This window comes from Manacus candei, unplaced genomic scaffold, assembly GCF_025592945.1.
Source record: "Manacus candei isolate 608988 ecotype Guabito, Panama unplaced genomic scaffold, ASM2559294v1 h1tg000005l, whole genome shotgun sequence".
Classification (NCBI taxonomy): Eukaryota; Metazoa; Chordata; class Aves; order Passeriformes; family Pipridae; genus Manacus; species Manacus candei.
Window position 1 is genome coordinate 24,145,864 of NW_026138053.1, and position 12,968 is coordinate 24,158,831.

Here is a 12,968-nt window from a genome sequence, read left to right on the forward strand (position 1 = left end):
AATCTGCAAAAAAAGAGATTATGTTCTTGTTGCTGTGAAAAAATGGGGGGGGAAAAAAACTTATTCCTTTTACCAAACCTGCTTAGCATGCTCCAAACTCTGCTCAGCACAGCATGACTCAGAGCAGGGTGTGAGAGACAAGGTACCAACAGAAGGGGCAGTGTATTGTTCTGGATCCCTTTCACAACATCCACTGCTGAAGGCAGTAAGGGTATTCCCATCCTTCAAGTGCCCAAAGGAGACAGCAGGAAGAGCAGAAGAGGGGCCACACTCCATCTTTCACCTCTCACCAGCTGCAGGTCTGTCTGCTCGAAACCCGAGGAGCAGCTTGACTGTTTTCCAGTCCAATTTGCAGAGTGCAGGAAATTTTGTCTGCAGCTTGATATGGAGCTGGTTCAGCCCTCCCAAGGATTGTGTTCTGCCCAAAGTCTGTATGCTGAAGGCCACAGAAGAAGAAACATCCCCTTCTTGGTCCCAAGGCCAGCTCTGATGTCTTTGCTCTGCATAAGCAAAGCATTTTTGCTGTCACAAACTATTTATTTTCCTGATCTGCTTACAGTCAGGGACACTTCAACTTCACAAGTGAGATTTCCCTCGAAGAAGCCAAAGTATTTTACAGTTTGGAAAACATCAAATGGCTCTGTTTGCTGCAGGCAATGAAATAATTATACAAGGAGGATAGTAATCAGCTGCCTGTGAGCAACACAGACAGACATTACTCTTCACCTCTGGCTGAGTAGGAGTTGCTTAATGAGATCGGCATTAAGCACCTGTGGATATTTAGTGAGAGCCTTTTAAGGACAAAGCCACAAACAGCTACAAGAGGACCTGCAAAAGTCTTCTAATCCTGAGCCTTTCCCCCCCTACAGAAGGGGTCACTGCCTACACGGTCTTGCTTTTCATTTATTTTTCCAGACTATGCAGCCCACCATATATTTGTAAATACACCTCACTTTCCCTACAGTTAACAAGTGATTCTCCTTTGACTGGCAAACCATTAAGTAGAACATGAAGTCTTTAGTTTCCAGGCACCTTCCTATTTTCTCTTGAAACAGGAACATAACTCTTTAATACCCATAAGAGGGGAGAAGTTTTAGAAACAGAATATAACCTGGATTAAATACGGAGGGTTTGTATGAAATGGAGGCATGGAATCTCCTGCCTTCATGGCATAACTTCATCTTTTTAGTGCTTGCCAGTTCTGATAATTTTTTCCTAAGTTACTTTTCAGTAAGACTGCCCCTCCAGTCAGTTCACAGTGCACTAGTTTGCAACAGCAAAGGTACAGAACATGCAGCCAGGAGTGGAACGAGAATGAAGTCATCCCTTTTGTCAGCTGCTGACTCTTGTATTGGGCTAATGAAACAAGTGAACCATATCTTATCATTAGTTCCAGCTGAAATCAGAACTGGGGAATTAGTACAAGAACACCAAGTAAAAAACATTGCACAGCTATTTCCTGAAACATTCCCTGTCAGAGAGAAGGCCTGATATTATGGAATATACACATTTGCATCCCAGTATCTACCACTCCACTAAAGTTTCTTAAAAGTTCTAAATTTTTCAAAAGGTTGTATTTTAGGCACCTGTATTTGAGCAAAGGTAAAATGAACAACTTAAATATGTTCAAAAAAAGTCTGACCACTTAAAATTCAGTAGACAAATCCTAAAACAGCTTATAAAACAAAACAGTGTATTTATTTTGAATCATTACTAAAATAGCTTCCATAATATACAAACAAATATGCTATCAGGACACATTTGGAAATAAATCACAGTTGTTGCTTTTTTTTAAAAAAAAACATTTGTCCAGTGAAATGTTCAAAATGTAAATGCCATCTTTTCCTTCCTGAGCTATTCTTAAACATCCAGAACAACAGCACTTCCATGTCTTTTTACTGGTTTTATTTCTCCCACTGAAATAGGAAGCCCTATCCATTGCTGGCTCCCAGCGGTTAGAACAAATCCACCTCTAGTTTAAGTGACCACAGCTCTGTGTCTCTCAAACTGTGTTCTTTGATATGCTTCAGGTGATTTTGGTCCATTCCCTTAACATCTTCAACCTTTCCTTGAACAAAGAAGCCAGAAGCTCCAGCTCCTCAATAGTTTTTTCCTGATTAGAAAGGATTTTTTGCAACAAGGCAGCTCAAGGGGCCCAATCTCTCAGCTGTTACAAGAAAACATCCTATTAATTTGAGAGGATCTTCACATGCTCCTTCATACTCAATAAACCCAAATGTACATGGACCAATAGCTGAGAGCATAAAGTAACAGCAATGAAATGGAAGTGCTGCAATTCTCTTTTTTTTTTTACACAAAGTACTTACAGGTACATGTTCTTGTTTTTAATCTGGTGTGAGGAATTCTTGACATGAGAGACTAAAAAAACATTTTAAAAACAGGCATTGCAAATCTGTTCTCTGCTAGAAGGTTATACAGCAAGCTGCAGGTTATACACAGATACAAGAAGAATGGTTATTTTTCTGGGATACCAAGTACCACAAATAAATAAATTCTCTGGATGCAAAAATAACGATCTTAGTAAAACGAGAAATAATCTGTGTCTTCCTAAAATTTTGTTTGGAAAGGAGATAGTACACACACAGGGCTGACATTTTATTGTTTCCCTCCAAATTTTAAGACTTGCAGAACTTTGACAAAGAGTAGAGAATTCCTGGAAGGAGCCAGGCAAAGAGGTGCTGAGGGATTATTTAACTGATGTCAGTACTACTAAGCTTAAGCAAGCCTTTGTACCTCAGCTTTTCTCACTCTCCAGAACTGTTTAGGGAAGGCTCATTTAAGGGAAAAATGCTTGCTGAAAGGTTCTCTGCAAGTCACAGATTTTTTAAGCAATTTTGCCACTTCCAGAAGTGGCCTGAAACAGCTGACATCTATGTTGTGATCAGATGGATCAAGAAAAAGCTTGTGCTTACGCTCACATCGCTTTATCATCATTTTCAGCATCTCTGGCAGATGAAGGTGATATTTTTGCATTCTGTTACCTGGTCAAATGAAACACCAGCTTTATGCACCACCAGAAAAGGATCCTCAGAGCAAAGCCAACAGTGCATCAAGTCAGCTCCACAGGCAGATGAGTGATTCTGCACTGATGGACAGTTATGCCCAGCTCCAGGACAGCAAGGCTGGACACGTCACTGAACACAACTTACCAACAACCAGCAAGTTTGTTACTTACACTCTGTAGTTTACTTAGAGAAGTCCCAGTTACTTTAGCAGAAAACAACCCCACCAGCTGGTGGAATGTCTCTGCACAGAAAGGACTTTTACACTGCTGTCTGAGCTCAGCAGCAGCAAGTTCTTCCCCGTTCAGCCGCTGCAACGTACATTTTGTGTCTTCCTCCTTTCCTGAGTCCTCTCCAGTAACTCTTACGTGCATCCCTCCAGAGAGAGGCCCTTTTCTGGCCAAACAGGCAGCACGAGATGAGATATCCGGCTCCACAGTCCACTCAGCTTATCTGTGTCCATGCCATTGTAAGAACTAGGAACATCTGAGCTGATGAACTTGGCCTGGAGGAAATCCCGGACTTTCTCCTCCACTTCTTGAAAGGTGAGGCTCTTTCCCAGAGACTGCTCGTCCAGGAGAACCGTCAGCAGAAGGGCCACGTCCTTAAACGCCGCGTTTTCGTGGTCACAGTACTTGTAAAAGATTAGGGTGGAGCCTGCAGGCAGTGACTCGAATCGATGCACCACTGCCACCTTCTTGCCTTTACTGAACCCAGAGCTGAGCTCTTTATCCACCTCCAGCTTGACATAGTCACTGTCCAACAGGGCCTTGTCCACCCCATCGATCTGGATGGTAGTAGCGTTCTGGGAGAAGGCAAAAGCATCAGCAATCTCATTACTCAGGCACCTCAGTGCCTTCTCAGCTTCCCGGCCGGCTGTGAGCAGCAGGATAGCCGGCTCCAGGTGCAGATGGGAAGTGTTAAGACGTTTCTCCAGGAACACCCGGGCTCTTCTCCACAGATTGGGGTCCTGACTTTGGTAAGTATTTTTCAGTTCCTTCATCCGGGCCCGAAACGTTTGCAGAATTTCAGCATCTCTACTTGAAGTCCCATACAGAAGACTTGGAATTCCGCTCCAGAAGACATAAAGCAACGGGATGCTAATTAACAGAACCAGTAAAAAAGTCTGGCCCTTGTGAAACCCACTCTGAGATTCACCATCATCTACAGAAAAAGGGAGCAAACAAGAAGAAAACAATGTTTAAACAGTGTTTTAAAAGGCATCAGAAGTCAACAAGTGAGAGGAAAATAAGAGGAAACAGTAGAATTCAGTGAAATCATCCCGTTCTCAAGCTACCAGTACAGTAGTTGAAGAGCACAGAGATGTTCTAGCTTAAAAAGAAAGGCAAACAAACCCACAAAACACAAATTTGAACTTCTTCAGCAACTTAGTGAAGAAACAGCATTAATAAAAAGAACATTTTTACACATTTCTGGATTGACTAAGAAATTGGACATTCTTCTGAAAAAGGATTATTTCCTAAAGCTTATCAATACTTTGTTCTATTCAATCAAATCCAAACTGAGAGCTTAAAACTGGTCCCGAAAAAGCTCACGATTTTTCCTGCAGAAAATGCCCTATACAAAACCTGGCTGCACCAGAACGTTTCTGTGTTATTTCTCTTTCCTTAGTCCCATAAAGATAAAAATAGTTCCTGCAGCAATATTTGCAGCTCAAACACCGGTGGTCAGCACTATCAGAAAACGTTTGTGGCCTTTGGATCAGTGAGCTTCTGTACAAAGAGTACACACAGCAAACAGTGCACAGGAAACTATTTAGATTTGGGTTCTTATTTAAACAGTTAAATTAATAACTGTTTCATGTACTACAAGCTTGATTCTGTTCCCAGTAAAACTGGTGACAAAATACACCAATCTTCCTGGAAACAGGAAGAACTGTATGCCCTATGCTACCTTTTCATACCCTAACTTTTATCAGGACAGCAACGCAGCAATGGTTAAATAACACCACCACTAGGCCTGCCTTGGTGTTTATCTTGTAAATATTACAGAGGGAAGACCTTAAATTCAGGTGAAAATGTTACTTATTACACAACACTCTTCCTTCCTTTGTGCTGATAAGACATGCCCTACCAAGCAAGTCATCTGTTCTGGCAAGGACCCTCAGTTGAACACCAGTTACCAGGAACTGTGGTAATTGGAAAGGCATGAAAATGGTTAAATGTAACACAAGCATGAAACAGAAGTGAAAGCAGAAGTCTTACTTTTAGCCAAAGGCTGTGACTGCTTCCTCACACTGGACTGATACTGAGATTTACTTCTGCCTGTTAAGAGATTAAGAAAGGAACATGAGAAAAAAAACCAAAAACAACAGTTATAACCAACTCTCCATCTATTTACCAAATGCCAGTTCTCAAGCCATCCTGACAATCTTGCATAAAAACCTCAAGCCCTCAAACTCCCACAAATCATCCCCAAAGACTTTAACTCTTGAAAAATTACACAAATAAAAGCAGATTTCAAGTACAAGGTGACAAAATGGCAGAGATTTAACATCCTGTTATTTTCTGCACAAGGGTCCCATGTCCCAGCCAAGTTTCACAATTTTGCTTAAGAATTTGAGGGACGTGAAAATGGAAACTCAATTAATGGACATACTAGAAAACCAACATAATGTAAGATATAGGCAGCAAAAACAAAGCAATCTGTTAAATACACAGTCTTATTTTCCCTCTCCATGGAGGCCTCCTTCATCAGCAGTCAGTTTCTCGGGATGAGTTGTGCTTTTAAAGCAAAATGGAAGCTTTCAACTTCAAAATATACTTTTGGTTTATTTATTTAAATGGGCTCAGACAGCAGTGTACAAGAGGCATTATCCATAGAAGTGTTATGAACAACTTTCCCAAGAGACTGGTATGAATATACACAGTGCAATTATTGGTCAGCATGTTTTCTGCATTTAGTCAGTTAATTAAAAAGACATGAGAATTTCTGTCTCCTTGTGAACAACAGCAACTGGTTCAAAGCTGAGGGCTCTTTAATAATATATAACCAAATCAGGACACTTTCAATGGCACTATTGAGAATAAATTGAACAAACACACCCCAGAGTAGTTATTTGAAGACACTGAAATAAATTCTGTAACCTTGTTTCTGTGTGAATGTAATCGTAGAAGGTGCTAAAAGCAGCTCTGGTTTAAGCTGGAGCTTAACTGGCTTAATGAACTACACTATTCTGTAATTTCAACCCCCTGCCCCAAAAGGGCACAGCCATGGAGCTTCTCACTGGCTAAGCTTATCTCAGTCTTCTAACAGTTAACAGATCAAAATCACCTCGATTCTGTAACACCTCACAATGAAGCCCTGTTTGCAGAGACTAGGTTTCATATTTAGGAGACATCTGTAACTCATACCCTAAAGGAAAAAGTAATTCAACAAACAGTCTAAAACCAAATCCCACCCTGCCTAAGAATCTTGCCTTATTTACAACACAATTTGCACAGAGGCCAAGCAAATCATTTGCATTGCCTAACTCAAAAAGTGTAAATTCTGCAGAAACCTTAGAGCTTTCAGAGTTTCAAGTGATCTTCCCAAGTTCTTCACCCAACACACAACTAGTCCCTCCTGCAGCACCTATTACCTCTGGCACAGGAAAGAAAAAGTACCAGACTAGCAGGAACTCCTTGCCTCAATTCATTCTTCAAAGGCATTCACAGATCTGCAGCTACCACAAGATGAGCTGCTCTTCCAGAAGGCACCACAGTTTTTAAAAACAAACAAACAAAAAAAAACAAAACCAAAAAGAAATAAACACCTGAACTACCCTCCCAGGTTCTCCAGACTGAATTCTGATTTACAAGACTTTGTTTATCTATACCTGTTGAAGACAGAAACAAGCACCAGGACATTACTAGGAATTTAGAACATTATTTACATTTTTCTTCTTCTTCTTTCAAGTACTTCTCCAATAGGACAAAAAAAAAAAAAAAACCAAAACACAACAAAACAAAAACAAAACCAGAAACAATAAACCCACAAAAACAACCAGAAGTCTGCACAAGGAGTTGGTCATTAGATGACCAGACTGGATTTTGCCAGCAAAGAAAATTGCTGCTCCTTCCCAGGAGTATATGACAACTAATTCAGCCACTCTTTCTCAGAGAAAGGATAAAAGGTAAGGTGTTGAGTACAGACTAACATTCACTGCCACCAAAAGACGAAGGTTTTGTTCCCTTTCTCAGCTCAACCCCACAAAGCCACAAGTCCGTGCTCTGCACTTACAGTTCCATGAGTCAACTCCACTTCCTAACCCAGCCAAAAAAGAAAAACAGAAAAGAAGAATGGGGCATTTTCTGTGGTCAGCAAGTTGAATAACCTCATAGAAGGGCTCTGACTCTGGAGTGTGCTGCCTTCTCCAGCTTCCATTTGAATCTGCCTCCTAGGTCCCTTTCCCTCTTCCCAGACAGTGTCCCAGGGCACAAGAAAAACCAGAAGCAGAGGAAAGGAAAATAATTCTATACTTTCCCCTTAATTACAGGGAAAGACTAAGTATCCCCTTCTTTTTTTTACTTACTCTGTGATGTAAAAGTTGAGAAGTGCTCTTGATTTTTCTCAGGGAAGTCAGCCTTTATTTCTGAAACCAAAGCACAAATGGACGAACTTAAGTTACCACATCAGAGGCCAGAATCAGGCAGACCAGCCATACAGTCTTTTAGCTTTTTCTATGAAATCCACAAAGCTTATTATGGCAGGAGTATGTGCTGTGCTGCCAAACCAAGCCTGCACCATATGACAGCCTCTTGGACCCCTTTTCATCTCCTCTGTAGCCAGAGAAAGCTGAGCAAGGGCTTCATTTGGCCTTCACCCTGCTTTTCCCAATATGACACAAAATCATCCCTATTTTTTTTTTAAAGTATCGATGCACTAATAGTAGAGTGCAAAGGATGGCAAATCAGCAGCATTAACTGACTGCTAATGCAGGGTACAATATCTGTCGCTTCTGAAACCAAAACTGTTCAACACAAGGGAGAAAAAAGAAACAGAGTAAAGCTATTACCTTACCAACACTGTGATCAAACCTGTGGGGACCCTGGCAAACATGTCCTTGGCTGCCTGAGCTAACTCCTAAAAACCTCCCTTACCTAGTGTATCCATTTGGATGTATTCAAACCACCTGTAGTAACCTTCTGCTTGGCTAAAAATTATCCCATTTTTTTTCCTCTTTGTATACCCCCAGTGCTTCTGTAAAACACCGAGAAATATCTCTGAGCAATGAGCAAAGTGCTCCCTCACTTGGAAATCCCTTGGTTAGTCAGCTTTCCCCTGCTTAAGTCAAAGGTAAGTCATCTTTTTGAAAAAAGAAGTTTTGGGTTTCTTCACCTGAGGCAATTAAAGATCCACTCTCAGAACAGTTTTTGAAGAAGGTATGACATCACTCATATTTTTGTTTTTCAAAAACCAGGCAGCTGTGTATTTATCAGAGGTAAAATCTGCATTTTCTCGAACATTAAGGTTTTACACCCAAGCAGATGATCACCATACCACAATCAATTTTACTTTGACTCGGGTAGGAGCACACACTGAAAATTTCTTTTTTTGAAAAATCTTTTTAATCCATTCAGATTGCAGCTCGACAACCCCCCCCTCTTCTAACAGAAGCAATCATTTGTTACATCTTGGAAAAGGTACCTGGAAAACGTGTTACCTTTTGATGTATAAACGTTTGGTCGCCCTGCCGGTTTCTTGATTTCATTACTGTCATAAACCTTTGTTTTTTCCTTTACTGGAGTCTCTTCAGAGTAAACTGCAAAACCACCTGTCAGGAAGCAAAAAAAAAGAACAAAAAGAGGATTGGTAACATCATAAATCCGAAGGACTAAGACATAGTTTCAGAACATCCATGATCTAAATCAGTAATTTTCCAAGTTGGGACCTCCCAAGAGTTACTTTCTTACAATGTAACCAAAAGCAACTAACACTTGAAAAGCTTATAGTAAATTTGAGTTCACTACAAATATAGCTGTCTAACATCGCCACACCTTTTTTTTTTTTTTAATTTTTATTTTTAGGAATCCTTGGCTTAAAAACACGAGTGCTAAGAGCCATAAAATGCTCTACACTAGAGGGATTCAGTGTAAACTAATAAATACACACCATGGAAATATAGAGAGTTTTCCCCACATCTTTGGGCTCACAACTTACAAACAACAACTGTGCTGTCTTACCTAGCATTAGGCAAAGAGGAAAAGAAAGAGAAGCAAATATAGAACATAATTCCCCTTTTTATGTAATCCAAGCCATCCTCTTTCAATAACCATAAGGGCAACCTAGGGCACCCCTGCTCCTAATTCAACCTAGGAACAACCTAAACCAACACCTTTAGGTTGTCTGCCAAATTACAGAGTCGTTCAGCTGTGAAACCCAACTTACTTAATGCAACTAACTAGAAAGTACATCCCTAAAAGATGGCAGGAGTCACAGAGCAAAGGTCAGGGCTGGGAAGCCAGTAAAAAGCAGAACACCAGGAAAAGAGATTTGAAAGGATAAAGTGCAACCACATGGTTTCCAAAATTCAAGGGGTTGAAAAAAAAAGTCCACATACAGAATAAAAGCTGCAGTACAGTTGTGGAACAGAGACCATGGTACAATGATCAAGCTGAAGGGCACCAGCAGAGAAAACAGCAAAGAGAAAAATACAACTGATAAAAAACATTTTCTAACGTTCACACTTGGCCCTTTAATTCTTTAAAAAGTCCAGGGTTGTCCCAGGGTTTAATGTGTTTCTGCAGCTCTTTTACCACATGCCAAGGGCAACGCACAGCTTGCCACCTAGCGTTTAGTAATTTTACTTCAAGAGAGAAAACAGACTTTTTCCTAACGTGTTCTGGCAGCTTTAGCAAGCCAGTGTACCTAAAACACACAAAGGAGAAAAAAAAAAACCCAAACACCAAACCCATCCAAACCACAAAAATGGGTGAAAACTGTATGTTTTAAACTAAGTTAGAGGTGCAATAGTAAAGTATCTGCACACAGTGATGGGGACGCCGTATTTTCAGATCCATCCTAAAAAGCTGGTGAGTGATTGATTTCCCACAAAGCCAAGAATGAAGAGACTCGCTAAATTACGTGATTTTCAGAAATGCCAAACAACATACCCATAATATTTCACTATATACCAGGGCTTTGGAAGAAAATCTCACTAGTAGTGGTGACCAGAAGACCAGACAGATCTGTGAGTCTAAAGAGGGCTACTCAGTGCAGTCCCTACTTTTTAATTCCTCTCCTCTTCTTTGCATCCAGCAGCACTCTCTGTCTCAAAGAGTTCTTAGAAGTTGTACAAAGGAAAGGTTTGCATACATACAAGTTCATTTCTCTCATGAAGGCAGCTTGTGAACCAGCACCTTCTGTACCAGTGGGTATCACCAACAGCAAGTGAACTCCCCTTTATGAAGTTTAACTTTCCTAGAAATATATGTAATTCCACTCCAGACATGCCTGTTCTTTCCCTACAATGCCTAAGCCTCCAACCCAGAGGCTCATTCCTGCCTCCCACGCAGTTAGTGAGGGTTTTTTCAACCCACTATAAATCTGCTAGCCAGCCACCTGCCAGGAGAGAGTGATCTTCTTACTCTCTCCATTTCATAGCCCAGGCTCATCAAAGGGTTTAGAAATCTGCGAGTTCACAAACTACAGGTTTATAAACCAAAATATAAAGCCACTATTTTAACATAGTGGAAACTGCTCTTTTAAGTTTAGTGCCTCTCTATCCCTGCAGGCTCACAATCTTTTTCAACAGAAGTGAGCCTGAGATGCGCTTGCTGCCATGTTCCACAGCAGTGACAGAGAGCACAAACCCCAGTGCCAAAAACACCCAGAGCCTGCCTTTAACTCATATGCCCTATTTCCATATTTTAAGAAAACTTACAGACCAATTGCAAGCATGTCTCTTCAGCTCACTGATCTAGAAGCTGCTTGATCCAAGGCAGGGCTTGTAGGCTCTTAAAGCTTTTCAGCTCTACAAGCAAGTTGCCTGATCTATATTTAAAACCTCTACGCAGAAGCCAGAAACCAGTTTCTCAAGTTGTGGTTTTGCTTCTATTCTGTTCTCAGGAAAACAGGACTATTATGCTCCTATAAAAACCCACCCTGCTTGTCCCTCTGCCTCACAGACTATCCCCTAAACTCTGCAGGAAAAACATAATACTACAACAGGTGGGAGGACTCTGAGGGGGGAAAAATTCTCTGGTTCTACATAAACAAACAGGGTCTCTTATCATATTTTTACACCTGTTGTGACTATAATCCAATACAGCTGCTAAGAGCTCGGGGAGGTGGGGGTAAGATATCTCCCCCCAGACTCATTTTTAGAGAAGTCTAGTTAAAAAAAAAATCAACACTCAGCTGCACCTCCCCTAAAGCAGCCCAGCCACCTTTAAAACACTAAGCCTCTTAGTACCCTGTCAGCCACCATGTGGGAGCAACAGCTTGCCACAGCTTTATTTCACAGATAAACCTTTGTACTTTTCCAAAGAAATACTTCTAACCTTGCTTTTTCTCCCTCAAGATAAGATTTTTTTCCATGCCTCCTGGAAATCCTACTTCTGAAGCAGGGTATTTATTGGCAGCCCTTTTTAAGGGCAGTGCCACATAATCAAGGCCGTGCACTGGAACTGTAGCAAGAGCATGGGGACAAGAACTCGGCTGGGAATGCAGAACAGGCCCAGACTAGCCCAACTCATCCCTGAGCATTGCCACACACTGATAACGTACACATCCTAAAACAGACTAAAAGGGAAGTACAATTTACTCATAGATTTCTGACCGAATGGCAGGCTAAAGCCACATGACTGCACTGCACAGTTAGTAACTCTCTCCAGTTTGAGAGGGATACAGATTTCAACAACTAAAGCACCAAGAAGGTGCCACACAGCGCCAACACAACGGCTTGTGCAGCCCAGTCCAGGAGCAAGTACCAGACCACGCTTGGTGCTTCAAAGGAAGGACAGCCAAGCCCCAATTATGCACTTCCTCACAAGCACTGCTGCTCCCTCTACAGAGCCCAGCCTTTGGGGGATCTATTTCTGCAGCTCAGGATACCTTATTTAAATCCGGCCTTTCAAAAGCAAGCACCGTTAGTAAAATCAGTTATTCCCCACTGTAGCGCTGTGATAAAACACTGTTCCAAGCGATGCAATAGGAGAAACAGCCACCTCAGGGCTTCGGCGTGCTCTGCAGCCACCGATCCTTTCGAGGAGGGTTTCTCCTTCCACCCCTTGTGTACGGCACAGAAGCCGCAGCGGGATTTCCTCACGTGTGCGCCAGAGCCACGGTAAAAACTAAACCCCAATAATCTCCATTTCCTCGAGTTTTGGGCATCGCAGCCCCTTTGCCAGCGGCGCGGACAGTACCCTCTGGGAGTTAAAGCCTACCTGGCGATCTATAGGCTTTTATAGGGGGTCGCGTCAGGGAGTCTGGGGTCCCAAAGTGGAGCTCGTCCCCTGAAACGAGAAACAGGTGAGGGGCGAGGCCGCGCGGCTCAGCTGAAGCCCGCTCGAGGCTCGGGCCTGACAGCCTTCCCAGCGCACCAGCCGCGTGTTCCGACCCGCCGGGACCCCGCGGTGCTTCCAGCGGGGCAATCCCGCCCCAACGCCCCCCGCCCCGGGGGGGGAACCATAGGGCGAGCCCGCCCGCCCGCCCCGCTCCGCGCCTCCCCGCCGCGCCCTCAACCGCAGGATCCACCGCGCGGCGCTGCGCCCGCCCGCGCCGCTCACCGTCCACCGCGTCGGGCCGGGTCGCGCCATCCGCCTCATCCTGGGGCCCGTCGGGCCGCGCCGCCAGCCGGGGGCTCTTCCGCCGCCGCTTCAGCCCGGCCTCGTCCGCCGGGGACACGCCGGGGCCGTCCGCCGGGGCCGCCTCGTCCTCGCCGCCGCCACCGCCGCCCAACATCCCGCCCGCCGCCGCGCCGCGCCGCCGGCCCCTGCCCCG

General features: G+C 43.2%; 1 protein-coding gene across 1 annotated transcript; it reads right to left on the reverse strand.

Annotated features, from left to right (window-relative positions):
- Positions 1 to 1,676: 1,676 nt before the first annotated feature.
- On the reverse strand, positions 1,677 to 12,964 carry LOC127479577 (torsin-1A-interacting protein 1-like). The gene is made up of 6 exons (XM_051806736.1): positions 12,755 to 12,964; positions 12,413 to 12,481; positions 8,689 to 8,799; positions 7,558 to 7,617; positions 5,249 to 5,308; positions 1,677 to 4,187 (listed from the first exon to the last, which is right to left on the reverse strand). The coding sequence occupies exons 1-6, from the start codon at positions 12,927 to 12,929 to the stop codon at positions 3,388 to 3,390; spliced, it is 1,275 nt and encodes a 424-aa protein (XP_051662696.1). The 5' UTR covers positions 12,930 to 12,964; the 3' UTR covers positions 1,677 to 3,387.
- Positions 12,965 to 12,968: the final 4 nt, after the last annotated feature.

What these genes read in the sequence shown, in the direction of transcription:
- LOC127479577 (XM_051806736.1), bottom strand. Translation starts at nt 12,929, where the DNA reads ATGTTGGGCGGCGGTGGCGGCGGCGAGGACGAGGCGGCCCCGGCGGAC. An exon ending in AAACGTTTATACATCAAAAG is followed by an intron (nt 7,618 to 8,688) that starts GTAACACGTTTT and finishes CTTTGGTTTCAG; the next exon opens with AAATAAAGGCTGACTTCCCT. An exon ending in GTCACAGCCTTTGGCTAAAA is followed by an intron (nt 4,188 to 5,248) that starts GTAAGACTTCTG and finishes CTTTTTCTGTAG; the next exon opens with ATGATGGTGAATCTCAGAGT.